The sequence below is a fragment of the Erpetoichthys calabaricus genome, chromosome 10, assembly GCF_900747795.2.
Source record: "Erpetoichthys calabaricus chromosome 10, fErpCal1.3, whole genome shotgun sequence".
In the NCBI taxonomy this organism is placed as follows: domain Eukaryota; kingdom Metazoa; phylum Chordata; class Cladistia; order Polypteriformes; family Polypteridae; genus Erpetoichthys; species Erpetoichthys calabaricus.
Window position 1 is genome coordinate 5,135,612 of NC_041403.2, and position 26,749 is coordinate 5,162,360.

The 26,749-nt window shown below is 40.8% G+C and overlaps 1 protein-coding gene across 1 annotated transcript in view; it reads left to right on the forward strand.

Moving 5' to 3' along the window:
* Positions 1-26,749, forward strand: part of hook1 (hook microtubule-tethering protein 1) — a 197,464-nt gene that overhangs the window by 100,078 nt on the left and 70,637 nt on the right. The window contains exons 7-11 of the mRNA XM_028810785.2: positions 2,346-2,408; positions 4,767-4,850; positions 16,238-16,401; positions 25,023-25,163; positions 25,374-25,575. Of these exons, the coding sequence (XP_028666618.1) occupies positions 2,346-2,408; positions 4,767-4,850; positions 16,238-16,401; positions 25,023-25,163; positions 25,374-25,575 (654 nt within the window). The remainder of the gene's footprint in view (positions 1-2,345; positions 2,409-4,766; positions 4,851-16,237; positions 16,402-25,022; positions 25,164-25,373; positions 25,576-26,749) is intronic.

The window sequence follows — 26,749 nt, forward strand, 5'->3', positions numbered from 1 at the left end:
CTTCTGGACCTGAAAATATGGTTGCTGTCATTGGATTTTGTCTGGATTTGTTAAAGGCAAAACCTGATTTTGCTCTGTTTTTCTTGTCCTGCCTTTGGCACTCTTGTTTTTGACTAATAGATTTGTCCTTTACAATTCTACAATTTAATTACCTATTGATCTTTCTATCATCCCTTACTTATTTTTTGTCTATGACGTTACATGCTTTTCCCTGTCATGTTTTTTGCAACCTTTTTTAACAACCTCAGTCCCATTTTTGAGCCTGTGTAAGCCAGAGCCTGCCTTTTGAGTAGAGGTTAGGCTGCGTAGGGTGAAGCCAAGTCCATGGCCCACACCTGAATTTTGGCAACTTGCTCTTCTCTTTATGCTTTATTGTGGCAGGATTACAAAACAAACTGCCCAAGCTAAACCAAATAAAAATAAATAAAACTAATAAAATAAATAAAACTAATCTATCTATCTATCTATCTATCTATCTATCTATCTATCTATCTATCTATCTATCTATCTATTATATAGTGCCTTTCATATCTATCTATCTATCTATCTATCTATCTATCTATCTATCTATCTATCTATCTATCTATCTATCTATCTATCTATCTATCTATCTATCTATTATATAGTGCCTTTCATATCTATCTATCTATCTATCTATCTATCTATCTATCTATCTATCTATCTATCTATCTATCTATCTATCTATCTATCTATCTATCTATCTATCTATCTATCTATCTATCTATCTAATAGTGGTTCAGTCCAGGCTGATCTGCTTTTTTGAGTAATTCTTTATTTGAAGCCACGAGGAAGAAATTAAGCAACCAGAAACCAGAGGAAGAAATGTTTCATTGTGGCAGGATTACATTACAGTCAGGTTCAAGAGTGACCCAGACTGGATCAGGAGCAGAACAATCCTTTTAGATGTTAGGATTTCCATTTTGTGTTTTATCCTGTAAGTATCCTGGTGCATTGTGTCTTTTCTGGGATTCTGATTTTGAAGCTAAAATTGAAGTTTAACTTGTTATTTATTAATGTTTTTGCACAACACCATTTTGTAAATCCTGTCATCATTAAACAGGTCCTAGTTGCCAGGTGTGTGGCCTTAATGGATCAAATTAGTGGAAGGTAAAAAGGTAGTCTTGATAGGCATTTTGTATCTGATTTGTGGAAAAATAAAAGAATAGTGTGTGTTGGTTTAGTTAATGCTCTTGGTAGCACCTTCTGTTCTCTGTAGTTTTTGACTACGATTTTAGCTTTTGATGTTGTGCTTCATTGACTTCCCAGTTGTGACTCTTTGCTTGTTTTCCTGACTCTTGTGTCTTCTGGTCATCTGTTTAAATATTATCTGTTCCCGTCTCAGTGCCAGAACATTAGTTTGCTGTGTTTCAAAATTTTTTTTTGTACAACTGTACGTACAAGAGCAGAGAGTGGGAGAGAAAAATGTGTCATTTTTATTAATGACAGTACAAGCTTATGATTCAAAATTATGAAGAGACTGGTCATGGAAGTGACATCTTGTCACTAACATCTTGTTAGGAGAAACACAAGGCTGAAATAAGCACAAGGTGAAATAATAAATTGAATGTCCACTGTTGCTTTTGAATAAGGATTTCTCAATTGCATTCAAATTATAGTGACATCAGTCTAACAGACTTAGCAGCTATTCATAGAAAAGAGTATCATTTCCATTTTATTTAAAATTTACTACGAACACTTTAAGGTGAAGTGATTTACCTGGGGTCACATAGGGGGCTTTTCAGTTTACAGTCCAACATTTTGACCATCAAAGGCCCACACTGCATTTAATAGAGGAAAGGAACCCACTGTAAATTTTTATAAAGTAATATCAGCAGTCCTGAGTGGACGACACAAATCACGTAGATGGATCTTGTTTTAGATGCCCAGTGTTTTAGACTTTACTGTATGCTGGCACATTCCATTAAGACACATTCCAGGTGGCACAGTGGTAGTGCTGCTGCTTTGTAGTAAGGAGACTGTGGAAGATTGTGGGTTCGCTTTCCGGTTCCTCCCTGTGTGGATAATGTTTGAGTACTGAGAAAAGCGCTATATAAATGTAATGAATTATTATTAATGGTCAAAACTCATGCTGCTCCCTCTTCTGGCAAATGTTGGCTGCCTAACTCTGAGAAAAGCGCTATATAAATGTAATGAATTAATGAATTATTATTATTATTAACACTTGAACATGATGGAAAGCAAAGACTTGGACTGCTCACTAATCCTACCTCTGCTTATCAGTTATAGATCATTTTCTGTTTAGATGAGTATCATAAATGAGAACCCTTCAGCTACAAATATGTTTTTTTACAATTTTATTACAGCTGCTCAGCAAGGAAACTGCAGAAAACTTTCCTCCGGAGGCACTGGGAGATGTTGAACAGCAGGTATGTGGACGGGTGTGTCAAAGTGACGCTACTGCAGTTTGCTGTGAATCGGGACAGGAGACAATGAGAAAAGTCAACAGGTGATTCTCCAGGCTTTCATTCAAGACACTGTGCTGTGCTTGTCATGATTCTCCTCATCATGGCTGCACTTTCACAGGCCGTCAAAGCAAATGTGCATGTAAAGCAGAATACTGGATTAGTGCTCTGTTATCAGGAAAGTCATAAGGAGTGAAATTACCTGAAAAATCGCAGTTCGCTTATCCTGGAAGGCAGGCAGATTTGGCAGTCATTATTCTTTGATGTCCACCTCTTCAAAAGCTGACATGCCATTTTGCTGCTAACCTTTCCAGGAACCTTCATCTTAATAGACATCTGCCAGCGTAACTTGTGGAATCAATAGTTACCATTCTTAGTAATTCTGGATTAACATAAATGTTATTTGATGCTTTTTTGTTTTCGTGTTCTTCCCTACTATGTGTCCTCACCATATGAAACTAATTTGATCCTGACAAACAGTTCTGGAAGTAATTGTGTGTGCAGTGAGCTAAATCTTATTTCTTATGGCAGAAATTTTAATACACCCCAACACACAAAAAACACATATATATATATATATATATATATATTTTGTGTAGCACATTGTCTTATAGAAAGTGGAGCTCAAAGTACAGTACTTAGCCAGAAGTAAAAGAATTGCAGTCGCAAAGAAAATAAAAATAAAAAGTCATCAACAGAATTGGGAATAGTAGTAAAAATGCATTTTATTTAAATAGTGCCTTTTACCTTATTCATTGTACTTCACAAATGTTTACAGTATTACAAGAGGAATGAAAGCACAAAAAATATCAAACTAAAATATAAAAGAAAATGATAAAAACACCAAATAAAGGATAAATGCAGGAAATAAAAATTAAGCATAACAAGAACAGATTCCCACCAAAATTATAAAAAGTTAATGATAATGGTACTTGGTGGTTAATTTGCCTAGATTTTGAACATTGTTTTAAAGAACATTAAGGCAATTTTGAGAATAACTGTTGTAAATTGGAGTACCGGACATGACAAAAAAGGCTGTATGGCCTCCTAAAAGGATCATAAAGGCAGAGCGACAGACAACCTAACCAACTTCTCCGAAAGAGAAAGAGTCCAGTCTTCGTCTCAGGTCACTGGATAGCGTCCATGTCTCACAACCATATAGCAAGACAGACAGAACCAGAACTCTAAAGACTTGGACCTTCGCCCTTTTTCCAGGGATATCAGGAGCGCCACACACACCCCTTTCCAGTGACCTCATGACCCCCCATGCTCTCCCAGTCCATCCACTGACTTCATAAGAAGAGTCACATGAATTGTCCCTGCCGAGTTAAGTAAACCTCTCAATGAGGTTGGCACTCTCTCTGTAGACAGACACTCTCCTGAGGGCCGTGCCCAGGAGGTAAGGCCTGACTCTTCGTTTTTATCAGGACACTCAGAAGCCCAGACACCCAGACCCCTCACTCAGTCTCTTGAGAGCCCCGATCAGAGTCTCCATTGACTCCATGAAGATCACAGCATCGTCAGCAAAGTCAAGATCAGTGAATCTTACTTCACCAACAGATGCCCCACAGCCACTGCACCCCACACCCCTGCCCAACACCCAGTCCATACAAGTACTGAACAGAGTAGGAGCGGAACACACCGCTGACGAGCTGCAGAAAAACACAGAGGTTCTGCCTCCACTCTGCACAGCACTCACACTACCAGTGTATAGGCCGGCCATGATATCCAGCTACCTTGAAGGGATCCCGCAAACCCTCACTGGGCCTGTCTGAGTTGAACACTTCACAAAAATCGAGAAAGGCTGCCAAGAAACTGTGCTGATATTCGTGTTTGCACTCCAAGAGAACCCTCAGTGCCAGGATGCAGTCAACCATTGCTGTTAAAATAAGTTCTGCAACAAGAGACATGGTTGGAAATTGTTATGGGCAGATTTGACATACATATTTTAAAAAGTTTTTCTTCTTGCAAAGAAGACAGTCACATGGAATGAATTACCAAGCAGTGTGGTGGAGAGCAGGATGTCTAGGGACCTTTAAATCACAACTTGATGTTATTTTAGACATATATAGTGTATGAGCTTGTTGAGCTGAATGGCCAGTTCTCATAACAATTGTTCTAATGTTCTTAAAAAACAGGAATCTAAAACAACATATACAACAAAATTTACAAAATCATTTCAAAAGGGCCCCTCGTTTTAACGTAAGAGTCACAAGGGGGTGCCTGTAGTGACAGAATCTCCTCCTGTCTATCTGGTTTGTATCTTTTTAATCCTCCATGCGCCTCTCACCTGTTGTTTTGTTTGTTGTCTTGTTGCTGCAGCTGAAGAAGTTATCCCAGGAGCTGAGCATCGCTTTATCAGAGAAGGAGGAGCTGGCCCAGCGGTGTCAGGAGCTCGATATCCAGGTCAGTGTGCCATGCTACTCCTCTTAATATTTCTGATGCTTTACTTCTTCTTTACTGCACACCTTTACCAAATTTGAGGTGCCCTGAATTTATTTATTATAAGCCTCAAACTTTGAGGCTTACACAAACAGAGTCCATACAGTCAAAGTGAACCCTTAGGAATTATCTATATTTATGTCTAATTCCCATATAAAACATGGTTGTATCTTCATATCAGTCACAATAATGAACAAACACAGTCTCCTATAACTAAAGACACACCGATTTTCAGAGAATTTTTGAACATATTGAATAAATCGTTCAAACTGTGAAACTGAAGGTTTGAAAAAGTAAGTGAACCCTAAGCTAATGACTTTTTAAAAAGCTCATTGCAGTCCAAATTTCGCACACCTGGAGTCCATTTAATGAAACGAGTTCAGAGGTGTGGCCCAGAATGACTTTGATTGATAACAAACACTATAAAGTTTGAGTCTGAGCTTTTGACAAGAAGCATATCCAGATGGGAATCACGCCTCGCACAAAAGAGCTGTCTGAAGAGCTACGATCGAGAATTGTTCATCTACATAAGGCTGGAAAGGGTTAAAGAGTCATCTCAAAGATTTGAGATATTCATCAGTCTACTGTTAGGCAAGGTGTCTATAAATGGAGACAGTTTGGTATTGTGGCTACTCTGCCTAGAAGTGGGCGCCCTGCCACGGTGACCCCAAGAGTACAACGTAAAGTCAGCAGTGAGGTAAAAAAGAACCCTAGAGTGACAGCAAAGGACTTGAAGAAGTCATTAGAACTGGCTAACATCTCTGTTCATGAGTCAACTATACGCAAAACATTGAACAAGAAAGAAGTCCATGGCAGGACACCAAGAAGGAAGCCACTGCTATCAAAAAAGAACATTGCTGAACACCTGAAGTTTGCGAAAGAGCACTTGGACACTCCACAACAGTACTGGGAAAATGTTTTATGGAGTGATGAAACCAAAATTGAACTATTCGGGAGGAACAAGCAGAACTTCATTTGGCATAAAAAGGGCACTGCATATCAACATCAAAATATCATCCCTACATTAAAGTATGGTAGAGGGAACATCGTGATTTGGGCCTGCTTTGCTGCAACAGGGCCTGGACACCTTGCCATCATTGAGGAGACAATGAATTCACAAGTTTATCAACAAATTCTCCAGGATAATGTGAGGGTGTCTGTCCGTCAGCTTAAGCTCAGAAGAGCCTGGGTGATGCAACAGGACAATGACCCAAACATTGCAGCAAATCCACAGCACAATGGCTTCAGAAGAACAAACTGCCTTTTGGAGTGGCTCAGTCAGAGCCCAGATCTCAATCCTGTTGAGATGCTGTGGAATGACTTGAAGAGAGAGAGCCATACACAGAAGACAACCAAAGAATATGGAAGAGTTAAGGCAGTTCTGCAGGGAAGAATGGGCTCAAATCCGCCCCCCCACATGATGTGCAGGTCTGATCTGCAGTTACAGGAAGCGCCTGGTTGAAGCCATTGCTGCCAAAGGAGGGTCAACCATTATTATTAAACCATTATTAAATCCCAAGGTTCACTTACTTTTTCCACTACCACTGTGAACGTTGAATGCGTTTGTAAAATAAAGACATGAAAGAGTAGAATTTTTTGTGTGTCGTTGGCGTAAGCTCATTGTGTAGATCAGGACTTGTGACTTACATGAAGATCACATCACTGTTTATGACCAATTCATGCAGTAAACCAGATCATTCCAAAGGGTTCACATACTTTTTACTTTGACTGTGTTTTCTCTTTTGTTTCCTATGGACTTCAGTAATTCTAAAATAAGAAGCTGGTTTGGCTGTTTATGCTTAAACACACAGCATAAACTCATAAAGCCTTCAGTCAAAAGGGGAGTAAATAGCTTTCTAAAGTATTGCCAGCATGAATTCAGAAGAGGCAGTACTGTCTGGCTGAGCTTGTTAAAAGCTTTTTTTGAAGAAATCGACACACAAAAATTAAAAGCACTCTGTTTACATTAGGCAGAGAGTGTGGTGCAGTTTCACTGGACCTTAAACCGGAAATTCAGTCCTTCCCCATCTCCCTGGGTAATCCTCCGCACTTTCTTTGTACCAATGTAAGTACATTGACCGTGGAAACTGGCATTACATTACATGACTTCTGGGTGGAGGGATGCCAAGCTTGACAACTGGAGTTGCTGATCTTGTCACCATGAGGATGTCAGATTAGATGACAAAGAATCAGAGTGGATGGCAAATTAAATGACTCCATGACAACTTTCCAGCACAGTTTCAAACCTCTCCGGTATCACAAGCTTTCTACACCCTGACAGCCGGCGTCTGTAAGAAGCCTGTACAGGTATGGCAAGTGCAGCTGTTTTTTTTGGTGCTTTTGGAACAACTAACATGAAACACCAAACAAACAAAAAAGACCCTCCTCAGTTGGCATAGTCCAAAACACCCATGTTCCTCATTCCTTGTTGCTACATTCTATGCAATATATGTCCAGGTGAGCACTCATTGGTTTTCGACTCTCATACACTCACAGTCCACCCCTGCGATGTAAAATAAAATGAAACCTGTTTGATTTTGTCAGAGTTAAGTTGGAGAGCGATGTGACTGACTCGCTGGGAACACCAAACTAATCGACTGTGGTCACAGAAGTGTTCTGTAGTTGCCTCCACTTGTGCAAGACTGGATTTGGAAAGTATTCAGACCCCTTCACTTTCTGCACACTTTGTTGTGTTGTAGATTTCATTTTAAATGGCTACATTTAGAGACCTTTATGAAGTTTTGACTTTGTCATAATGGGATACTGAGTGTAGATTAATAGCAACTGTATCCATTTAAAATTAAATCTACAACATGATAAGGTTTGCAGAAAGTGAAGTGGTCTGAAGACTTTCTAAATCCACTTTATGTAAATGAAGTCAGCAACCGAAAATCGCTAGAACCATCATGCAGTGCGACAAGGCCTCAAGTTGACCTAGGAAGACAATCCACCGATGAATCACCTGTGGAATATGGGCTTAAATGGTACAGGTAGTGGGAGAAGTCTCAGCTTAGGTACAGTCATATGAAAAAGTTTGGGAACCCCTCTTAATTCTTTGGATTTTTGTTTCTCATTGGCTGAGCTTTCAAAGTAGCAACTTCCTTTTAATATCTGACATGCCTTATGGACACAGTAGGATTTCAGCAGGGACATTAAGTTTTTTGGATTAACAGAAAATATGTAATATGCATCATAACAAAATTAGACAGGTGCATAAATGTGGGCACCCCAACAGAAATATGACATCAATACTTAGTTGAGCCTCCTTTTGCAAATCTAACAGCCTCTAGACGCTGTCCTCCTATAGCCTTTGACGAGTGTCTGGATTCTGGATGAAGGTATTGTTGACCATTCTTCATACAAAATCTCTCCCGTTCAGTTCAATTTGATGGACAGCCTGCTTCAAATCATCACCATAGATTATCAATGATATTCAAGTCAGGTGACTGTGACGGCCATTCCAGAACATTGTACTTCTCCCTCTGTGTGAATGCCTTTGTAGATTTCCAACTGTGTTTTGGGTCATTGTCTTGTTGGAATATCCAACCCCTGCGTAACTTCAACTTTGTGACTGACGCTTGAACATTATCCTGAAGAATTTGTTGATATTGGGTTGAATTAATCCAACCCTCGACTTTAACAATGGCCCCTGTCCCTGAACTAGCCACACAGCCCCACAGCATGATGGAACCTCCACCAAATTTGACAGTAGGTAGCAGGTGTTTTTTTTGGAATGCGGTGTTCTTCTTCCGCCATGCAAAGTGCTTTTTGTTCTGACCAAATAACTCCATTTTTGTCTCATCAGTCCAAAGCACTTTGTTCCAAAATGAATCTAGCTTGTCTAAATGAGCATTGGCATACAACAAGCGACTCTGTTTGTGGCGTGAGTGCAGAAAGGGCTTCTTTCTCGTCACCCTGCCATACAGATGTTCTTTGTGCAAATTGTGCTGAATTGTAGAACGATGTACAGATACACCATCTTCAGCAAGATGTTCTTGCAGGTCTTTGGAAGTGATCTGTGGTTTGTCTGTCACCGTTCTCACAATCCTGCTCATATGCCGCTCCTGTATTTGTCTTGGTCTGCCAGACCTGCTGGTTTAACAGCAACTGTGCCTGTGGCCTTCCATTTCCTGATTCCATTCCTTCCAGTTGAAACTGACAGTTTAAACCTCTGAGATGGCTTTTTGTAGCCTTCCCCTAAACCAGGAGACTGAACAGTCTTTGTTTTCAGATCTTTGGAGAGTTGCTTTGAGGATCCCATGCTGTCACTCTTCAGAGGAGAGTCAAAGGGAAGGAAGCACAACTTGCAGTTGACCACCTTAAATCCCTTTATATCTCATGATTGGACACACCTGTCTATGAAGTTCAAGGGTTAACGAGCTCATCAACCAATTTGGTGTTGTAATCAGCATTGAGCAGTGACAGGCATTCAAATCAGCAAAATGACAAGGGGACCCACATTTTTCCACAGCCAGTTTTTCACATTTGATTTCATTTCATACAACTAAATACTGCGTCACTAAAAATCTTTGTTCGTAAAACACCGCAGTACTCAGATGTTCCTAGGAAATGAAAGACATACCACTGTTACCTTATTGTTGAAAGTAGAATAAATTATTTTTATGCAGGCTGAGAGAGGTTCCCAAACTTTTTCATATGACTGTAGTGTGTCAGGACTATTACCTTACCAGACTGATGTGAACTCTGATGAATCTTCATTTTGACAGTCAGAGTAGAGTCACTAGTCCTCCATATAAACAGCAGCCAGTTGAGTTTCTTTGGGCATGTCTGTAGTACTAGGGTGTTGTACCGTGTTATTCATTATGAATGTAGTGAGACGTCAAGCAAAATGACACCTTTTATGGCTAACTAAAAACATGACAATATGCAAGCTTTTGAGGCAACTCAGGCACCTTCTTCAGGCAAGATGTAATGGGCATGTATTAGTACCCCCATGACATCCTTCTGGAGGTGCTCCAGGCATGTATCAATAGCCAGAAACAATGCGACAAACCCAGGACATGCTTGAGGGATAATAATTTCTTGGCTGGTGTTGGAATTCATAGGAATTCCCCAGGAAAATCTGGACTCTCTGGGCTTACCTGCTTGGCCTGTTACTACCATCACAGCCCTCACAAGGCACAGCATTTGGAAAAAATCAGATGGTATATTAATCTGACTCTTCAGTAACTTTTGAGTGCAGAGTAAAAAAAGAATGAAAAAGCCAACTAATTAAACAGTGAGATGAGTTAGAGGTAAAATAATTTGATGATTATAAAATTGACTGGAACAAAAACCTGCAGCCATAGCAGGGGTCGCCCTGGACTAAACTTGAGAAGCACCGCTGTAGAGGGCACATTTCTTTTGTGAAGATTTAACCATCAGCAACTGATTTGAGCGGAGACGTTTATCATGCAGGAGTGTTGTTATGGTTGCCTCACCAAGTTAAACTCATAATGCAACAGTTGAATGCATTACAATGCGCAGTCTTCTTTAACTCTTTAAAGGCAGGTATCAACAAAAGTCGACATCAAGGAGCAGACAGCTAAGGGTTTTCCAGAGTGGCACTGAAGAACTTTTTATGTTTTCCCAATCATTGTTAAAGGTTGAAGCCAGCATTTCCTCCTGTCTGTACTGCAGTGATCACTTTCCAAAAAGGTGGAGTTGCTTTTGCTGTGTTGTTTTCCTTATTTCATTCTCTATATTTTTATAAACTTTATTTTTTTGCTGGGGCTTATTTGGACAGATCCCTTGAAATATTACAAAGTGGCCATTACAGGATCTAAGTAGGCACAGGTAAGAGATTTGTTTATTTATTTCTGTCCCTTCAACGACAATTTCTAATTCAGCAGAAAGCTTCAAGCCTAACCAGTAACTCCCGTCGGCCTCTTCCTTCCCCACCACGCCACACCACTAACACCTCTAACGCTCTGGGGTATATGTTAACTAACTCCAGTTACTACACCATTCACCGGGAAAAAGGTAGACCTGCCAGACTGTTTCCCTACCTGCCTGTCTGTATGTATGTGTTGGATTTGGGTCAGCCACCGACTATCTGGTAAGGTTGTCTGTGTGAGGTCTTTTAACTGGAAGCCGATTTGTGTGTGATGGAGCAGGGCCTGAGGCTCAGGGCTTCATCCCATCTGTCGGTGTGTGTATTAGAAGATAAAAGAGCAGAAGAAGACAGTTTTAATGATGGAGACCAATTACTGTGCTCTACATTAGAACAATTATAAAGAGAACAGGCCACTTGGTCCAATGAAACTTATCAATCCTATTCACCTGGATTCTCTAACCTCACACTAGGATGAAATTTGAAGATCCTGAAAGTGCTACTGTCCGCCACACTTACTCGGTTACTTATTCCATGTCTTTGTATGAAGAAAAAAAAAATATTGTGAGGTTTGTATGAAATCTGGCCGTAACAAATTTCTAACCATACCCTGTGCTCTTGTTTATTATGTAACTAGCAAAATGCCCGCACTTCGCAGTGGAGAAGTAGTGTGTTAAAGAAGTTCTGAAAAAGAAAAGGAAACATTTTAAAAGTAACGTAGCATGATTGTCAATGTGATTGTTGTAGGCTTATTTTAGCATTGAGAGTGAATTTGATGATTGTCAAGAGTTTAATTTATGATTGTAAATGTTGTGTATGAGAAATGCACATTTTTAGGATGTAAGGATCTCTTTGTAAACAACGTTTGCAGTTCTGCCCTGTAAAATGACTAAGCTGTCTGCTGAGCTTACTCTTGAGCATGCAACATACAGTTGGCCATGTGAGAAGCAATCTTGTGTCAAGTCAAATGGCAACCTTTTTTGTAGAGTCTGGCCCTCTGACTTGTTTATTGTCATAGCAAAGCAGACCCTTACTGGGAATTTGGAGGCATTTGAATTGGAATGGGAGGTCAGAGGGTATGAGAGGGATGCGAGAAATAAATCCAGTCTCCCCTGAGCCAGTTCCAGTGAAGACAGTTGTCTCAATGAGGTTCTTGTGCAGAGATTTGATCTGAAGCCTGGTGCCATTACAAAGTTTTGGTGGTTGTAAGTTTCTTAGTAACATAATCGGTGCGCCGACCTTCAAAAGTAGAGTATGCAGAGCCATTCCCGGATAATTAAGAGTGTGAATAAACTCTACCGGATAGTGCACCATGTCCTCTAGTTCTACAACGGAGTCAACAGACTTGTATGTTTTTGTTTCGGAAGTTAGTTGGTGAAGTAAAATGGTGTTTATATGTGAAGGCATGTAATTTTTTAGTGTTAGGATAGCTCTCTCCCTCAACCATGGAATGTCCTTTTCATGCAGAGTTCGTAGGTTGGGGAAAACATTTTCAATAAGGGTTTGTAAGGTATTCACCAGGAGACAGAGATCGTTAGGAACATTGATTTTACAGTTCTGTTCAATTAAATTGCCATCACCTATTTTGATGAGGAGAGCGACAAACTCTCGTGGCTTTTTTGTCGCAGTTCAAGTAAACCCTCATGTTTATTCTTAAGGTAAGAACGTTAGTCTTAGGCCATAGGTATGAAGACTTCAGACATGCTTTAACTTTGTCTGCATGTGTTCCTCTTAGGACAACTGGTAAGGTCTGCCAAAGTCTCCAGCCAGCAAGACTGTCAAGCCTCCCATCATTTTTGTCGTGTTTCTGATGTCTTGTAGGGTCCTGTCTAAAGCCTCAGCACCTGCTCTGTGTGCCATAGTGCATTCATCCCATACAAGGAGCTTACAATCGCGCAGCACTTGCTCCATGGTGCTCTGCTTGGATATGTTACACATGGGGGAATCAGTATGGGTGAGGTTTAGAGGTATCCTGAAAGGAGAATGAGCAGTCCTTCCACCCTTGAAGCGGTGGAGTAAAGAAGAAGGGAGCAGTGAGCATGACGTACAGCTGAGGAAAGTAAGGAAGCGAGTGAGGAGGCACACGAGTGCGGGATTTCGTTAATGTATATAGGCAGGGAGCCAACCACGTGGTAGGTGCGCGAACAGCTGCCGTGCGGAAAAAGGAAGGTGGATAGGGGGCAACCCTTGTGCGTCTCTGCCGTGAAATAAATCCTCTGTTAACGGAAATAAGGAATGAAACCACCAAAAGGAGAGGTCAGTTTCGAAAGATCCTTATAGCATAATGGTAAGAACCGCCAAAAAGAAGACGTTATTTTCGAAAGTTCGTTACGGGGCACGGCGCGAAATGAAGCATACTTAACGTTTGTAAGTACAGTGTAAAGGATGAGCATGGGAAATTTGGGCTTCCTACATATATTGGAAGTCCCAGAAATAGTGAGGAGGGGTTTCCCCTATGTGTATATACAGTTTAGGGGGTACACCCTGTAACGGTCAGGAGCCGCTAAGATTCACACTGTCAAAGAAGACGGTGATTTATTTATTTTAATAGCAGAGATCCCAGGAACGTCCCCAGCCTTGGATCGATCGACCCACACACACACTCACCACAGAGACAATAAAGCACACTGGGAATGGCAAACAATTACAAATATAATGACCCGAAATAAGTAATGAAAACAGTAATACCACCCCTGACCCCTTCGGCGATATTACACTTAAACAAAATAAACACAAACACCACACAGCAAAGTCCATATATACCAAACGGGTTGAAAGACGAAAAGTGACCAAGTTAAGTCCAGCGATCTGAATGTTGATATGGAGAAGGAAAAATACAGTCCTACCGGTAGTTACTGATGATGTTGATGGTTGATGGTTGATTCAGGAGCGCTCCACTCTTCCGGAAAACCAAATAATCCAACACAGTTCTCAGTGTACAGGTAGACAGACAATCCAGGCTCCCAACAAACCAATACAGTCCAGGACAAAAAGATTAGAAAACCAATAACAGCAGGCAGAAACGACAGATAACCGCAACAAAACCAAAACAAAACAAACAAACCTCTTTTTCTTTGCCCTCTGCCCTCCTTTTAACTGCCTGTGGCTACCTTTGACCCCAGCAGCCCCAACAGGGACTGCTGGGAGATGCAGTTCTTAAGTAGCACTGCTACAACCCGTTTCACCCCCTTGGGTGTTGCAATAGGACATGAGACATAGCTAACCAGTACACTGCAAGGAGTGAGCACGCAAAATTTCAGCTTCCCATCTATATGGAAAGTGGGAGAATTAGTGAGGAGTCAGTGAGGGCTTTGCCTTTTACATATATAGATAAACAAGAAGGGATTGACTGTATTACTGCTAGATCTTCCTCTTGAGCTTTTCCCCCTTCTGTGTGAGGTCGATATTCTTCATCAATGACCTCCACACAGCATGGTCCTGCACCACCTCTCCAGTCAAACCCTTTTACTTCTAATTTTCTTTTACATTATCCATCCAATTTCACTTCAGCCTCCATCACTTTCTCTTCCTCTCTATTATTATGCCCATCACTTTTTTCCCCACATGTTCATTGCCTCTCCTCATCACATGTCCATACCACTTCAAACAACTTTCCTGTACCTTCTTAGACGTCTCTTCCACTTTTGTTGTACCTTTCATTCTCTCATTTCTTATTCTGTCCTTTTTTGAAACTGCACACGTCCATCTTAACTTTATCATTTCTGACACATCTAACTTCTTCTCTTGAGCTCCTTTTTCTGCCCATGTCTCAGCTCCATGCTTTATTGGTGGTCATAAAAACCTTTACATTAACTTTTCAATCATACAATACTCCTGATACCTTCATTCAGTTGTTCCATTCACACTGCAGTCTATGGATTATCTCTGCATCTAATTGTTCCTCTTGGGCTACCACTGATCCTAAATATTTAAACTTTTCCACTTTTTCCATTAGCTCTCCATGTGGCTGAGCCGCTTGAAGGGTGTTGGGGCGCTCCTCAGTTAGAAAAAGCGATTGTATTTAAAGAAATGGTATATAGAAGAGTATGCGGGACGTGGGAGGAAGACAGTTTAGTGCTTAGTTATTACAAATAGAAAATCAGTTACTTGAGTATTTCACTACAGCTGTCTATTTTATATACCAAAGAATAGTAAGACGTAGTAAAAAGTAAAAACGTAAAAGATAATAAAAAGTAAATAAAAAATTTAATTACATTAACACCTCATCAAAGACAATATTATGAATTACTTTATCCTCTAACTTAAGTTCTATAAACGTTGCTTTTTTTTCATTTCTGTTTGCATATTGTTTGGGATATTTTTCTCTTTTTCGGTTATTGGACCATTCTCTTGATTCTCTGTTCTTGATTTTTCTTATATGCAGCTCTTTTTTGTTCATTTTTTTTTTTCAAAATTCGTTATCAGCTCTTGCTACTTTTTTCTATTGCAATCTAAAATTCATCATTCTTGAATAGATAATTTGCTTTTCTGCCTTGCCATTATAACCGACTGCATTGAAGGACGAGTCGGCACCGAGAGTGTCACGGGGTGGGATGGAGAGAGGATGTGCACAGTAGGAGTAATGATTTGGCAGGCATTGTGAAGAGGAGAGGTCAAGGCTGAACAATGTTGACATGACAGAAAACCTTTTTAATATAATAGAGAGATTTATATACTAAAGTATAAAAAAATCAAATAAGAATGCTCAGAAGAACAAAAAGTAGTTGCCTTAAATGTAGCCCAAGCAAACAAATACTGAAATACAATTCAAGATCTGATTCCGAGGGCAGAACAGAAATACTGTATGTGTCTTATAACCGTGAATCCACAACAAAATAATACTTATCAATGAAGAGTGTCAGGAGTAATTTGTGACGGATGGTTATCAGCAACAGTGAAAGGGAAGGTCTACAGGACAGTAGTGAGACCAGCTGTGTTATATTGGCTGGAGATGGTGGCACAGGAGACAGAGCTGGAGGTGGCAGAGATAAAGATGCTAAGATTTGCATTGGGCGTGATGAGGATGGACAGGATTAGAAATGAGGACATTAGAGGGTCAGCTCAAGTTGGACGGTTGGGAGACAAATTCAGAGAGGCGAGATTGTGTTGGGTGTGTGAGTGCAGTTTGTCCAACAGGCTTTATTTTTGATTGTGCCTTCCGTTGTCATTGCAGTCCCAGAGAGCTTTGCACGTCCAGTCAGTACGTCACAGGGAATGGACTGAAAGATCAGCAGGTCCCAGTTTTGTCCATTTTAATAATGCAAGCATAAACCTGAAGATAAAGAGGTGACATACCCCAAGTTAAATTCCATAAAGTTACAGTTTGAAAAAGAAGGTATTGAGGTGATGTGCTGTTTGATCCTTCTGACCCAACTTGAAGTTAAAGGCTTTGGTCCCTGGGTCAGCAGGATCTCCACTGGTCTCTAGTGGCTGAGCGTTTAGGCCGAGGGGGAGTGGAAGGCACCCTCAGAGAAGGACTAGGTACCCATGTTTTGAACCTGTTTCCTGTTCTCTCCAGGTGGCTTCCCTGCAAGAAGAAAGGAACTGTCTGCTGGCCGAGAATGATGTGCTGACAGATCGAGCAAACCAGCTGGACTCCTTTGATGATCCCAACACTCCATCTGGAAGAAAGATTTGGCAGACGCAGCTGCAGTTTGAGCAGCTGCAGGAGGAAAACTTCAGGTGTGGGACTCTTCTTTTGTAGTTTGATTTTATTTAAGCTCAATGTCTTTGTAAAGCAGTGTCCAGATGTACACAGGGTCATTGATTGACAGTGATGTCCTTTGAATTCATTCATACAGTGTGTCTTAAGATATTTACAATGTATTAAAGTACAGGGTGTCCCATATTTATGTATATGACGTTTCACAGGCTGTAGCATTTAAACTACTGTGCGACACACGTCAAAAATGGCATCACTGTGTAGACTGAGAATGGGAGTAACAATGCGATGGACCGGGCAACCCCTGCTGTGTTTTGAATACAGAATAGCGCCCCACACTATGCCATATCAGTGCGACAGTGGTTGAACGAAGCATTGTTGCAATGCTTGATCGGCTGATGCTGGCCCGTGTAGTGACCGGCTCGGTCTCCCCATTTGACCCCACCAGACTTTTTCCTGTGGGTTTACCTAAAAGACAAGCTGCATCAACATCGCATCCACAATATGGCTGAGGTACGCGCAGCTATCACAGAAGAATTTCAGAGGATACCAGTACATATGTAACAGGCTGCCTGTGACAACGTTACTCTTCGCCTTCAGGCATGTATCGATCTGGATGGTGCATTGGTGAAACCACGCCATGGAGAACAGAGGAGGCAAAACATTTAAGGTTCTTAATGTTCATCTCCCATTATGTTACTTGATAATAACATTGGTAGTTTCCTAACAATGGCACCTTTCAATCATATACATAAATATGGGCCACCCTGTATTATGGCTGTGACGATGGCAATAAATAGTTGATAAGTTGCTGGGAGAACGTGTGTAGTTAGGAAAAAATAGTCAGGACACCTCACGGCTATTAACACTAGAATTACCAGAGTCAACGAAAAAACTCGTAGATCCGGCCCACCTTAAAACCGTTCTCAGCTCTCTTTTGTCTTCTAAGTGTGCTGATTAACACCAGCAGCTAGCAGCCGGCTATTCCATCCCCCACCGCCGCAGAACGTTCACTAAGTTTTCCCAGCTCATGCCTTGTTTGATTATCTGGGAGCGACTGCACTGCTGGAGTTTTAGAGTGGAAATAATAGGTCGCTATTTGGAACACACGCAGTTCATGTCTGTGTAAACACATTTTTAAAACACAAACGTTTTTCATATTTTACTAGTAAATGACAAAATGTAGGCATAAACTATATAATGTATGAAGCCTGAAGTCCAAAGATCAAGTAAACACTTTCACAAAAGGTTCAAAGATGAAACAACATCTTCCTTGGTGTAGCGGTAAGATTTGCTGACTTGTAATGAAGAGTCCTCGGTTCGATCCCCACTCACTCCTATATTTGACGTTTTCAGTAGTGAGCTCCTGTTTTTGTTAATATTATACAGTACACACATACGTTTGGTTTGCGTCTGTAACACACGGTGTGCATTTATAGGACTTGTAAAAGTTACCGTTTTTTTTTTTTTTTTTTTTTTTTTTTTTTAACTTTTATTCTCTCTAAATCACGACCACGATACATACTACCGCCCTCCCCCCCCCCCCCCCCCCACCCAGGGATCTGACGCTGTTATTTTTTATTTGAAACAGAGTAACTGGAGATGTGAGTGGTGTTTTGAAACAATGGAACTGGACATTCTCTTATCTGGAGGATATAAAAGCTGACACACAAACGCTGGCGAATCTGCCTTCTTCGTATCTCACCGTCACTTGATTTTTTTTTATTCAGTTTTATTGAGTGTTCCTGCTAATGCTGAATTAGTGTGCACTTTATGGTGTATGATGTCAAAAAAAAAAAAAAAAAAAAAAAAAACACAGACGTAGGTATATATGATATTTGGAATTATTCGTTTTATGACCTGTATAGTGCATTTTGGAAAACTTTGTGGCACGGATGCAGCATTATTCATATTATTTATATTCATTCGCATAACATCTTGTGGTTTGTAATCAGTGACTGCGTGTTTTTTTTCCCGATCTTGCCAGTCCCCACATGTTGTTGTATGCTGTTTCTTTTGTACTCCAGGACATGCAGGGGACAGAATAGTACAGAGCAGTAACTTCAGCTCTATATGCAATCATCAGATTCAAATGTTAACAGTTCACACACACGCAAGGATAGTCTTTCCTACATTTACAACATGTGTACCTGTTACAATGTACACGTTTCTCTCTATGCTGTGGTTCCTATTACACACCTGAAAGAAAGAGACAATATATGTGAAAACGTCATCGCACTAATGCAATATTATTTGAAAACGAACAGCGTCAGATCGGGTGTGGATTTATGTTGACGCTATTACTGAAAGAAAAAAAAAATGAACAAGTGCGTTGATACTGCAGCACTGAATAAGCTCACGCGCTGTAACATCAGCCTCCTGCCTCCCCCTGATCTGACTCTAAGTAACAGCGCAAGTACAGACGCAAACCAAGTGTGATCAAGAGTCACCGGTTCGATCCCCACTCACTCCTATATTTGCCGTTTTCAGTAGTAAGCTGCTCTTTTTGTTAATATTATACAGTACACACATGCACTTGGTTTGCGTCTGTACTTGCGCTGTTACTTAGAGTCAGATCATGGGGGGGTGGGGGGGCTGATGTTACAGCGCGTGAGCTTTTCAGTGCTGCAGTATCAACGCACATGTTCATCTTTTTTTTCTTTCAGTAATAGCGCCAACATAAATCCACACCCGATCTGACGCTGTTCGTTTTCAAATAATATTGCATTAGTGCGATGACGTTTTCACATATATTGTCTCTTTCTTTCAGGTGTGTAATAGGAACCACAGCATAGAGAGAAGCGTGTACATTGTAACAGGTACACACGTTGTAAATGTAGGAAATACTATCCTTGCGTGTGTGTGAACTGTTAACATTTGAATCTGATGATTGCATATAGAGCTGAAGTTACTGCTCTGTACTATTCTGTCCCCTGCATGTCCTGGAGTACAAAAGAAACCGCATACAGCAACATGTGGGGACTGGCAAGATCGGGAAAAAAAACACGCAGTCACTGATTACAAAACGCAAGATGTTATGCGAATGAATATGAATAATATGAATAATGTTGCATCCGTGCCACAAAGTTTTCCAAAATGTACTATACAGGTCATAAAACGAATAATTCCAAATATCATATATACCTACGTCTGTGTTTTTTTTTTTTGACATCATACACCATAAAGTGCACACTAATTCAGCATAAGCAGGAACACTCAATAAAACTGAATAAAAAAAAAATCAAGTGACGGTGAGATATGAAGAAGGCAGATTCGCCAGCGTTTGTGTGTCAGCTTTTATATCCTCCAGATAAGAGAATGTCCAGTTCCATTGTTTCAAAACACCACTCACATCTCCAGTTATTCTGTTTCAAATAAAAAATAACAGCGTCAGATCCCCCTTGGTAGTATGTATCGTGGTCGTGATTTAGAGAGAATAAAAGTAAAAAAAAAAACGGTAACTTTTACAAGTCCTATAAATGCACACCGTGTGTTACAGACGCAAACCAAACGTATGTGTGTACTGTATAATATTAACAAAAACAGGAGCTCACTACTGAAAACGTCAAATATAGGAGTGAGTGGGGATTGAACCGAGGACTCTTCATTACAAGTCAGCAAATCTTACCGCTACGCCACGGAAGATGTTGTTTCATCTTTGAACCTTTTGTGAAAGTGTTTACTTGATCTTTGGACTTCAGGCTTCATACATTATATAGTTTATGCCTACATTTTGTCATTTACTAGTAAAATATGAAAAACGTTTGTGCTTTAAAAATGTGTTTACACAGACATGAACTGCGTGTGTTCCAAATAGCGACCTATTATTAACACTCTAAAATTCCAGCAGTGCAGTCGCTCCCAGATAATCAAACAAGGCATGAGCTGGGAAAACTTAGTGAACGTTCTGCGGCGGTGGGGGATGGAATAGCCGGCTGCTAGCTGCTGGTGTTAATCAGCACACTTAGAAGACAAAAGAGAGCTGAGAACGGTTTTAAGGTGGGCCGGATCTACGGGTTTTTTCGTAGACTCTGGTAATTCTAGTGTTAAAGCCAAATGGTGAGACACAAATCAAAGTAAAAACAAGAAAAACAAAGAGTACGAATCAAAAGCCTTATACAGTAAATAAAAGAACAGAGAATTTTAAGGCTTTAAAAAGAATCCGCAAACTCGAATAAGAAATAAAGCTTTCGATGACATTATAAACGGACCCCGTGATCATCAGAGTTGACCGAGTGCGGACCTATAAATACCTGGGAGTGCAGCTGGATGATAAATTAGACTGGACTGCCAATACTGATGTTCTGTGCAAGAGAGGACAGAGCCGACTATACTTCATTAGAAGGGTGGCGTCCTTCAACATCTGCAATAAGATGCTGCAGATGTTCTATGAGACGGTTGAGGCAAGCGCCTTCTTCTATGCGACGGTGTGCTGGGGAGGCAGCATAAAGAAGGACGCCTCACGCCTGAACAAACTGGTGAGGAAGGCAGGCTCTATTGTAGGCACATATCTGGACAGTTTGGAATCTGTGGCAGAGTGACGGGCGCTGAGCAGACTCCTGTCAATCATGGAGAATCCACTGCATCCACTGAACAGGATCATCTCCAGACAGAGGAGCAGCTTCAGCGACAGACTGCTGTCACTGTCCTGCTCCACTGACAGACTGAGGAGATCGTTCCTCCACCATACTATGTGACTCTTCAATTCCACCTGGGGGGGTAAACGTTAACATTATACAAAGTTATTCTCTGTTTTTACCTGCATTTTTATTACTCTTTAATATTGTTTTTTATCAGTAAGGTGCTGCTGGAGTATGTGAATTTCCCCTAGGGATTAATAAAGTATCTATCAATCTAATCTAATCTAATCTAACTGCCCGCCCATCAACAAACCAACCCGTGGAGACAATAACAAAAGCCACGACCTCTAAGGACGCACTTCTTACAAAATTGGATGTTTATGTTGCGATGGGAGTACAAAATGTCGTTTAAACCAGCTCAAATGATATTGCAAAATTAACTACTACTCACCAAACTAAGGTTAAATGTAGATGCCAGAATATGAGAAAATGCCCAAAAACAAGTCCAGAATCTTACATAAAAGGTGTAAAATTTCACAACGAAAATCAAATTGCATTTTCATAACAAAGAATGAATTATTCCAGCTCATCAACACAGCAGTGCACACGCGAAAGCAAAAGAAACAAAACTGAAAGCCATTTAACTATTTGCTAAAGGGAAAAGTCAACTTTAAAAATTTGGGACTCTCTATGTTCAGATCCTGTGTGTCACTTGGCCAAAATTTTTTTGTTTTTGTTTTTTTTTTTTTGGTGGTCTCCACCTGCCAGCTCACCTTTTCTCAGTGAATTCATGAGGATAAAACCCCCTCCTTTGTTCCTAAGATCCAAAGGAATGCTAGAGAACAAACTAAACTGGAGGCATTAGAGCTATCGATACAAGTTGGGGATGGAATTCTAGAGAAGCACAGATCTGGGTAAGAGCGACAAGACCACCTCAAAGGTAGTGAGCAAACCTGGGAGCTCAGTGCAGTCCACCATACAGAAATGTGGGGAAAGAAAAAAAAGTAAACCACAGTCACCCAGCCAGATCAGAGAGGCTACTGTGATGCCAACTGTCACTCCGGAGAGGACATTCACCGCTCAACAGTCTGCACACTGAGGGCCCTCATAGAAGTGTGGCAATGAAGAAAGCTCTGGCTGAAAAGCAAACATGCTAACAATGGGTGTCCCAACCACCTCTAAAAATGGCAACTTCATGGTGAAGTCCCATCAAAAATCCTGGCTACAAACAAAATGGGTCCGGCAGAATCACTATAAAATAAAGTTTAATATCACAAAAGTGTTCTTCAATAAAAATGAAACTCTGTGGAGCACAACGACAAAAGGATTTGCCTAAAAAAATAAGGTAATCCAATGCAACCAAATTCCTAAACTAAACAGGCCAAAACAGAGTATGAAAAAAGAAACAGACGCACAAAGTACAAGATCTCATCATTCCCTTGCACATTCAAAATGAACTGCCAGCAACAGTGACCTTTTGGATATACAGTATACACTTTAATGCCCAAACTTTTGGGACCCCTTCCAAATCGTTGAATGCAGTTGTTCTGATCACTTCCATGGCCACAGGTGTATAACATTGAGGACCTCGGCATGCAGACAGCTTCTACAAACACTTGTGACAGAATGGGTCGCTCTCAGAAGAAACCCCGTGAATCCAAGCGTTGCACCGTAATAGGATGCTGCCTGTGCAATAAGTCCATTTGTGAAATTTCCTCGCTACTAAGTATACCACTGACAGCTATAACAAAGTGGAAGCAACTGGGAACAACAGCAACTCAGCCACGAAGTGGTTGGCCACATGAAATCACAGAGCGGGGACAGTGCATGCTGAGTTATGCCGAAGTCGCCAACTTTCTGCACAGTCATTAGTGAAAAACCCCATAAAGCTCAAGAACAGTGCAGCATAGAGTGAGAGCTTCATGGAATGAATGGGTCTCCATGGCCGAGCAGCTGCAGCCAAGCCTTACATCAGCAAGTGCAATGCAAAGTATCTAATGCAGTGGTGTAAAGCCCACCGGCACTGTAATCTAGTGGAGACGTATCCTCTGGAGTGAAAAATCACGCAATCCGATGGACGAGTCTGGGTTTGGCGGTTGAAAGGAACTCTTAATGCTTCAGTATATGAAGCCGTTTTGGACAATTTCATGCTCCCAACTTTGTGGGAGCAGTTTAGGGATGGCAACATGACTGCACACGCACCAGTGCAAAGCGAGGTCTATAAAGGAATGGACAAGCAAGTTTGGTGTGGAGGAACTTGACTGGCCTGCACAGAGCCCTGACCTCAACCCGATAGAACATCTTTGGGATGAATCAGAGCGGAGACTGCGAGTGAGCCAGGCCTTCTCGTGAAAGAAACAGAAGATAGAAATCGAACAAACATTTTTCTGATTGACATTTTATTGTAATAGGTAATATAAGTGGTCATTTTAGAGGCTTTGGATACAGTATATTTTTTGTGTTGTCCTGGGGTTCTGACAATGAACAAATTGCCCACTTCTAGAACATGTAACGTAGAGTTGTCTGTGTGAAAATCATGGATTTTCCAAATTGATGTCTTTAACATGGAGTGATTGCCCTTCAGCCTTAGTAATTCACATAGCAAAATCCAAACGAATAGGAAATTCTAGCCTTTTGAAATCAAAGGGTAAATCATTCTGAATCAGCGGAATTCTTTGTATGAAAACATGTTGACGTCTTGCGCAAGGTTTGAGACGGTCGTGAAATAGACTTTTTGTGGCATCGGAAGTGGACTTTCTAATGCTACTGTATGTCTTTTTTTTGGTGGCATGGGTATAGTAGCGAAAAGCAGGACAATTATAATGTGTCACATGGCATTACATACGGAATAAGCACCAGAGTGAGATGAATGTACGTTATTTACAATACGTCGGAAAGCGAACAAAGAGCACCAGTCATTCAGAAAGACCAAGACTGAAATCTTACTTTGAGTCGGAAAGTGAGCAAATAGCAGCACAAATACGGAAAGCCAGTTACTCACACTGGGTCATTCACATTTTACATCCATACACCAGTTCACCTTCACGTGATGAAAGCAGTTGGCTTTCTCATACAATTTAAAGGAACATTGGTAAAGAGCGATGCACAGGGACCAAACGTACTGCTAGATGGCGCCACCGTTAACGTCTGTTGTAACGTGCGGCCATCTTGTCAATGATAAGTACGAGGACTTTTTGCGAAAGTTGTGTCAGTCAAAAGGTGTCCAGCGCTTGACCAAGGACATTTTTCCCAACCAAACAAACCCCATGACCTCCGCCTGGTCACAAAGCAGCCCCATGCCCAGTGTGGTGGCGATCGGACGCCCGGTGCAGATTTGTATGGCTGACAAACAAACATCGACTCTGCTTTATATATTAGATAAATTCTAGATCATAAACCTGGCTTCTTCTGACAGTTTTTCCCTTTCTTAATGGTTTAATGTCAAATGCTGTCATTCTGTATCCTTAATACAGTCTGCTTTCTCATTACCTTTAAAAGCCTTATTGTGTACTGTTGAGTTTTATTAATTTCTTCTTATTTGCTAAATATTATTTTTATTTAAGCGGGTCGTAGCTCTGAAGAAGAGAATAATTCCTGAAACACATTAGCCTTTTCAAATGAAGCTTCCTTGCAGACACTAAAAGCCTGCACATTTGTTTCATTTTGGTTTTCTTTTGTTAGGCCCAAACAGTCAGTTGTGTTTATTAATAATGACTTTATCATCTCAATCTATGTAATTGGGGTGACCATTTGTTTGTCATTTGTTACAATAAATAGAAAACTACTTCTTTAATGTGTATAATTTGCATTTAATAACAACCTGCTCCTCACTGTTTTTGATGGGATGGGAGGATGAATGCTCACCCTACTGATGGGTCCTGGAGGAAAACCAGCTGCAATCTGCCAGAATGCTTCAAATGGATCTGTGAGGCTGCAGTGCAAACCTCTGCCCTGCCGTGCCACCCTAGATAATACTTTTTTAAAATTGCCAAAGTGTAATCTATTATGTTGATTGTCACATATTGTCTACCTGAGTAACTCTATATGTGCTTTACGTGCAGGCTGGAAGCAGCAAAGGATGACTACCGAATCCACTGTGAAGAGCTGGAGAAGCAACTTATTGAACTGCAGCACAGAAATAATGAGCTGACAAGTCTGGCAGAGGAGTCACGAGCCCTTAAGGATGAGCTTGATGTCCTGAGGTAACTACCATGATAGAGGGATGGGCATGAGTACAAGTGCACTGTTAACAAATTTAATATGTGCTTGTTACTTACTCAGGTGAAGATGATGTTATTCAAAATGTGTGGCAGAGATTCAGTTTGCCATTGATCTGTCTTAAGACGTAGAGCTATCTTTATTTTCAAGGGAGTGGCGCATTTTGATTTTGTACTTCTCAAACTTCACTTCAGGAACTGCTCTGACAGAGTAGTGAAGCTGGAAGCGGCTGTTGAGGCGTACAGGAAGAAGCTCGAGGGGCTGAGTGACCTGCGACGGCAGGTGAAGACACTGGAGGACAAAAACATGATGTACATGCAGAACACGGTCAGTCTGGAGGAGGAGCTGCGAAAAGCTAATGCAACCCGTGCTCAGCTGGAAACTTACAAGAGGCAGGTGAGCCATTCATGCAACAGAATGGGGGACACACAAGACACAAGGCTTGGTGGTATGTGGGTAAAAAGAATGAAGTTTGTATTCTATCTGGTTTAGGGCCTGTGTCACTGGAATGAGCCTTTGTTAAAATTTGTTTATATCAATCTTAGTACATTAGACTAGTTTTGACGAGGACAGGCCATTCAGTCCAACAGGCTTGTCCATCCTATTCACCTAGACTCTCCAACATAATATCAAACTGATATTTGCAGTTCCTTAAATCCTGCTCTCTGCCACACACAGTCATTTATTCTGTGCATTTGTGGTTTAATTAATTAAGAAAAACTTTGTATCTTTTATGTGAAGTTTGCCATGTGATGGTGTGATATGTTGCATTTAATTTGATGAATATATTTGATAAGTAAAAATACAGGGAGATTCACTCGAAGGAGGTCCCAAATATTCTGTAATAACTCTCGCTTGAACGAAGCAATCTGAACGCAACAACGTGCAATGTGCTCCTCAGTATACGGAGCTTCGAATAAGCCGGGATGTCCCTGCATCAGAGCGATAAGGTAGGCACCAGACAGCCATCACGATGTTTAACCTCCGTTTGCAACTTCTGGGTGCGTACCGCCCGTACCCCTTCACTCAGTCATTTGTCTTCTCATCAGGATGGTGGTGTACAGTATTGAGCAGCGCGAACTGAGAAAGAAAAACATTTACTGTAGTGATTATAAGTATTTAATTCACAATACCAAGGACTGTATTTTGTATTAATCATGTTGCAGAGAGCTATATGATTCATTACTTCTACATGATTTGTTCCTCAAGAATTAAGCTTGTGCGCAGAATTAAGGGACTAACTTGCATCATTTATAAAGAAACTGCTGACCTCTTGATAATAACAGAACACCCTGTGATATTACGAAATCAGCTGTGACCGGTTTCTGAACTCTTGCTTAAACTCTTTTGAGCATATTGCTAAAGACTTGGGTATGTAGCTAATTTCTCCCGGCTGTTGTGCAAAAACATTGCATACCTAAGCAAAATAAGGTATTGATCACTAAAGCTTGCTATGATAAGTTCTGCTTCGAACGTGTAAACAGGTCTAGTATAAAAGAGAGAAACTCCCTGTAATGTGAGGCTGACTGCACCAGCTGCTGCAGCCTCCTACTCACCAAGAATGAAAAAG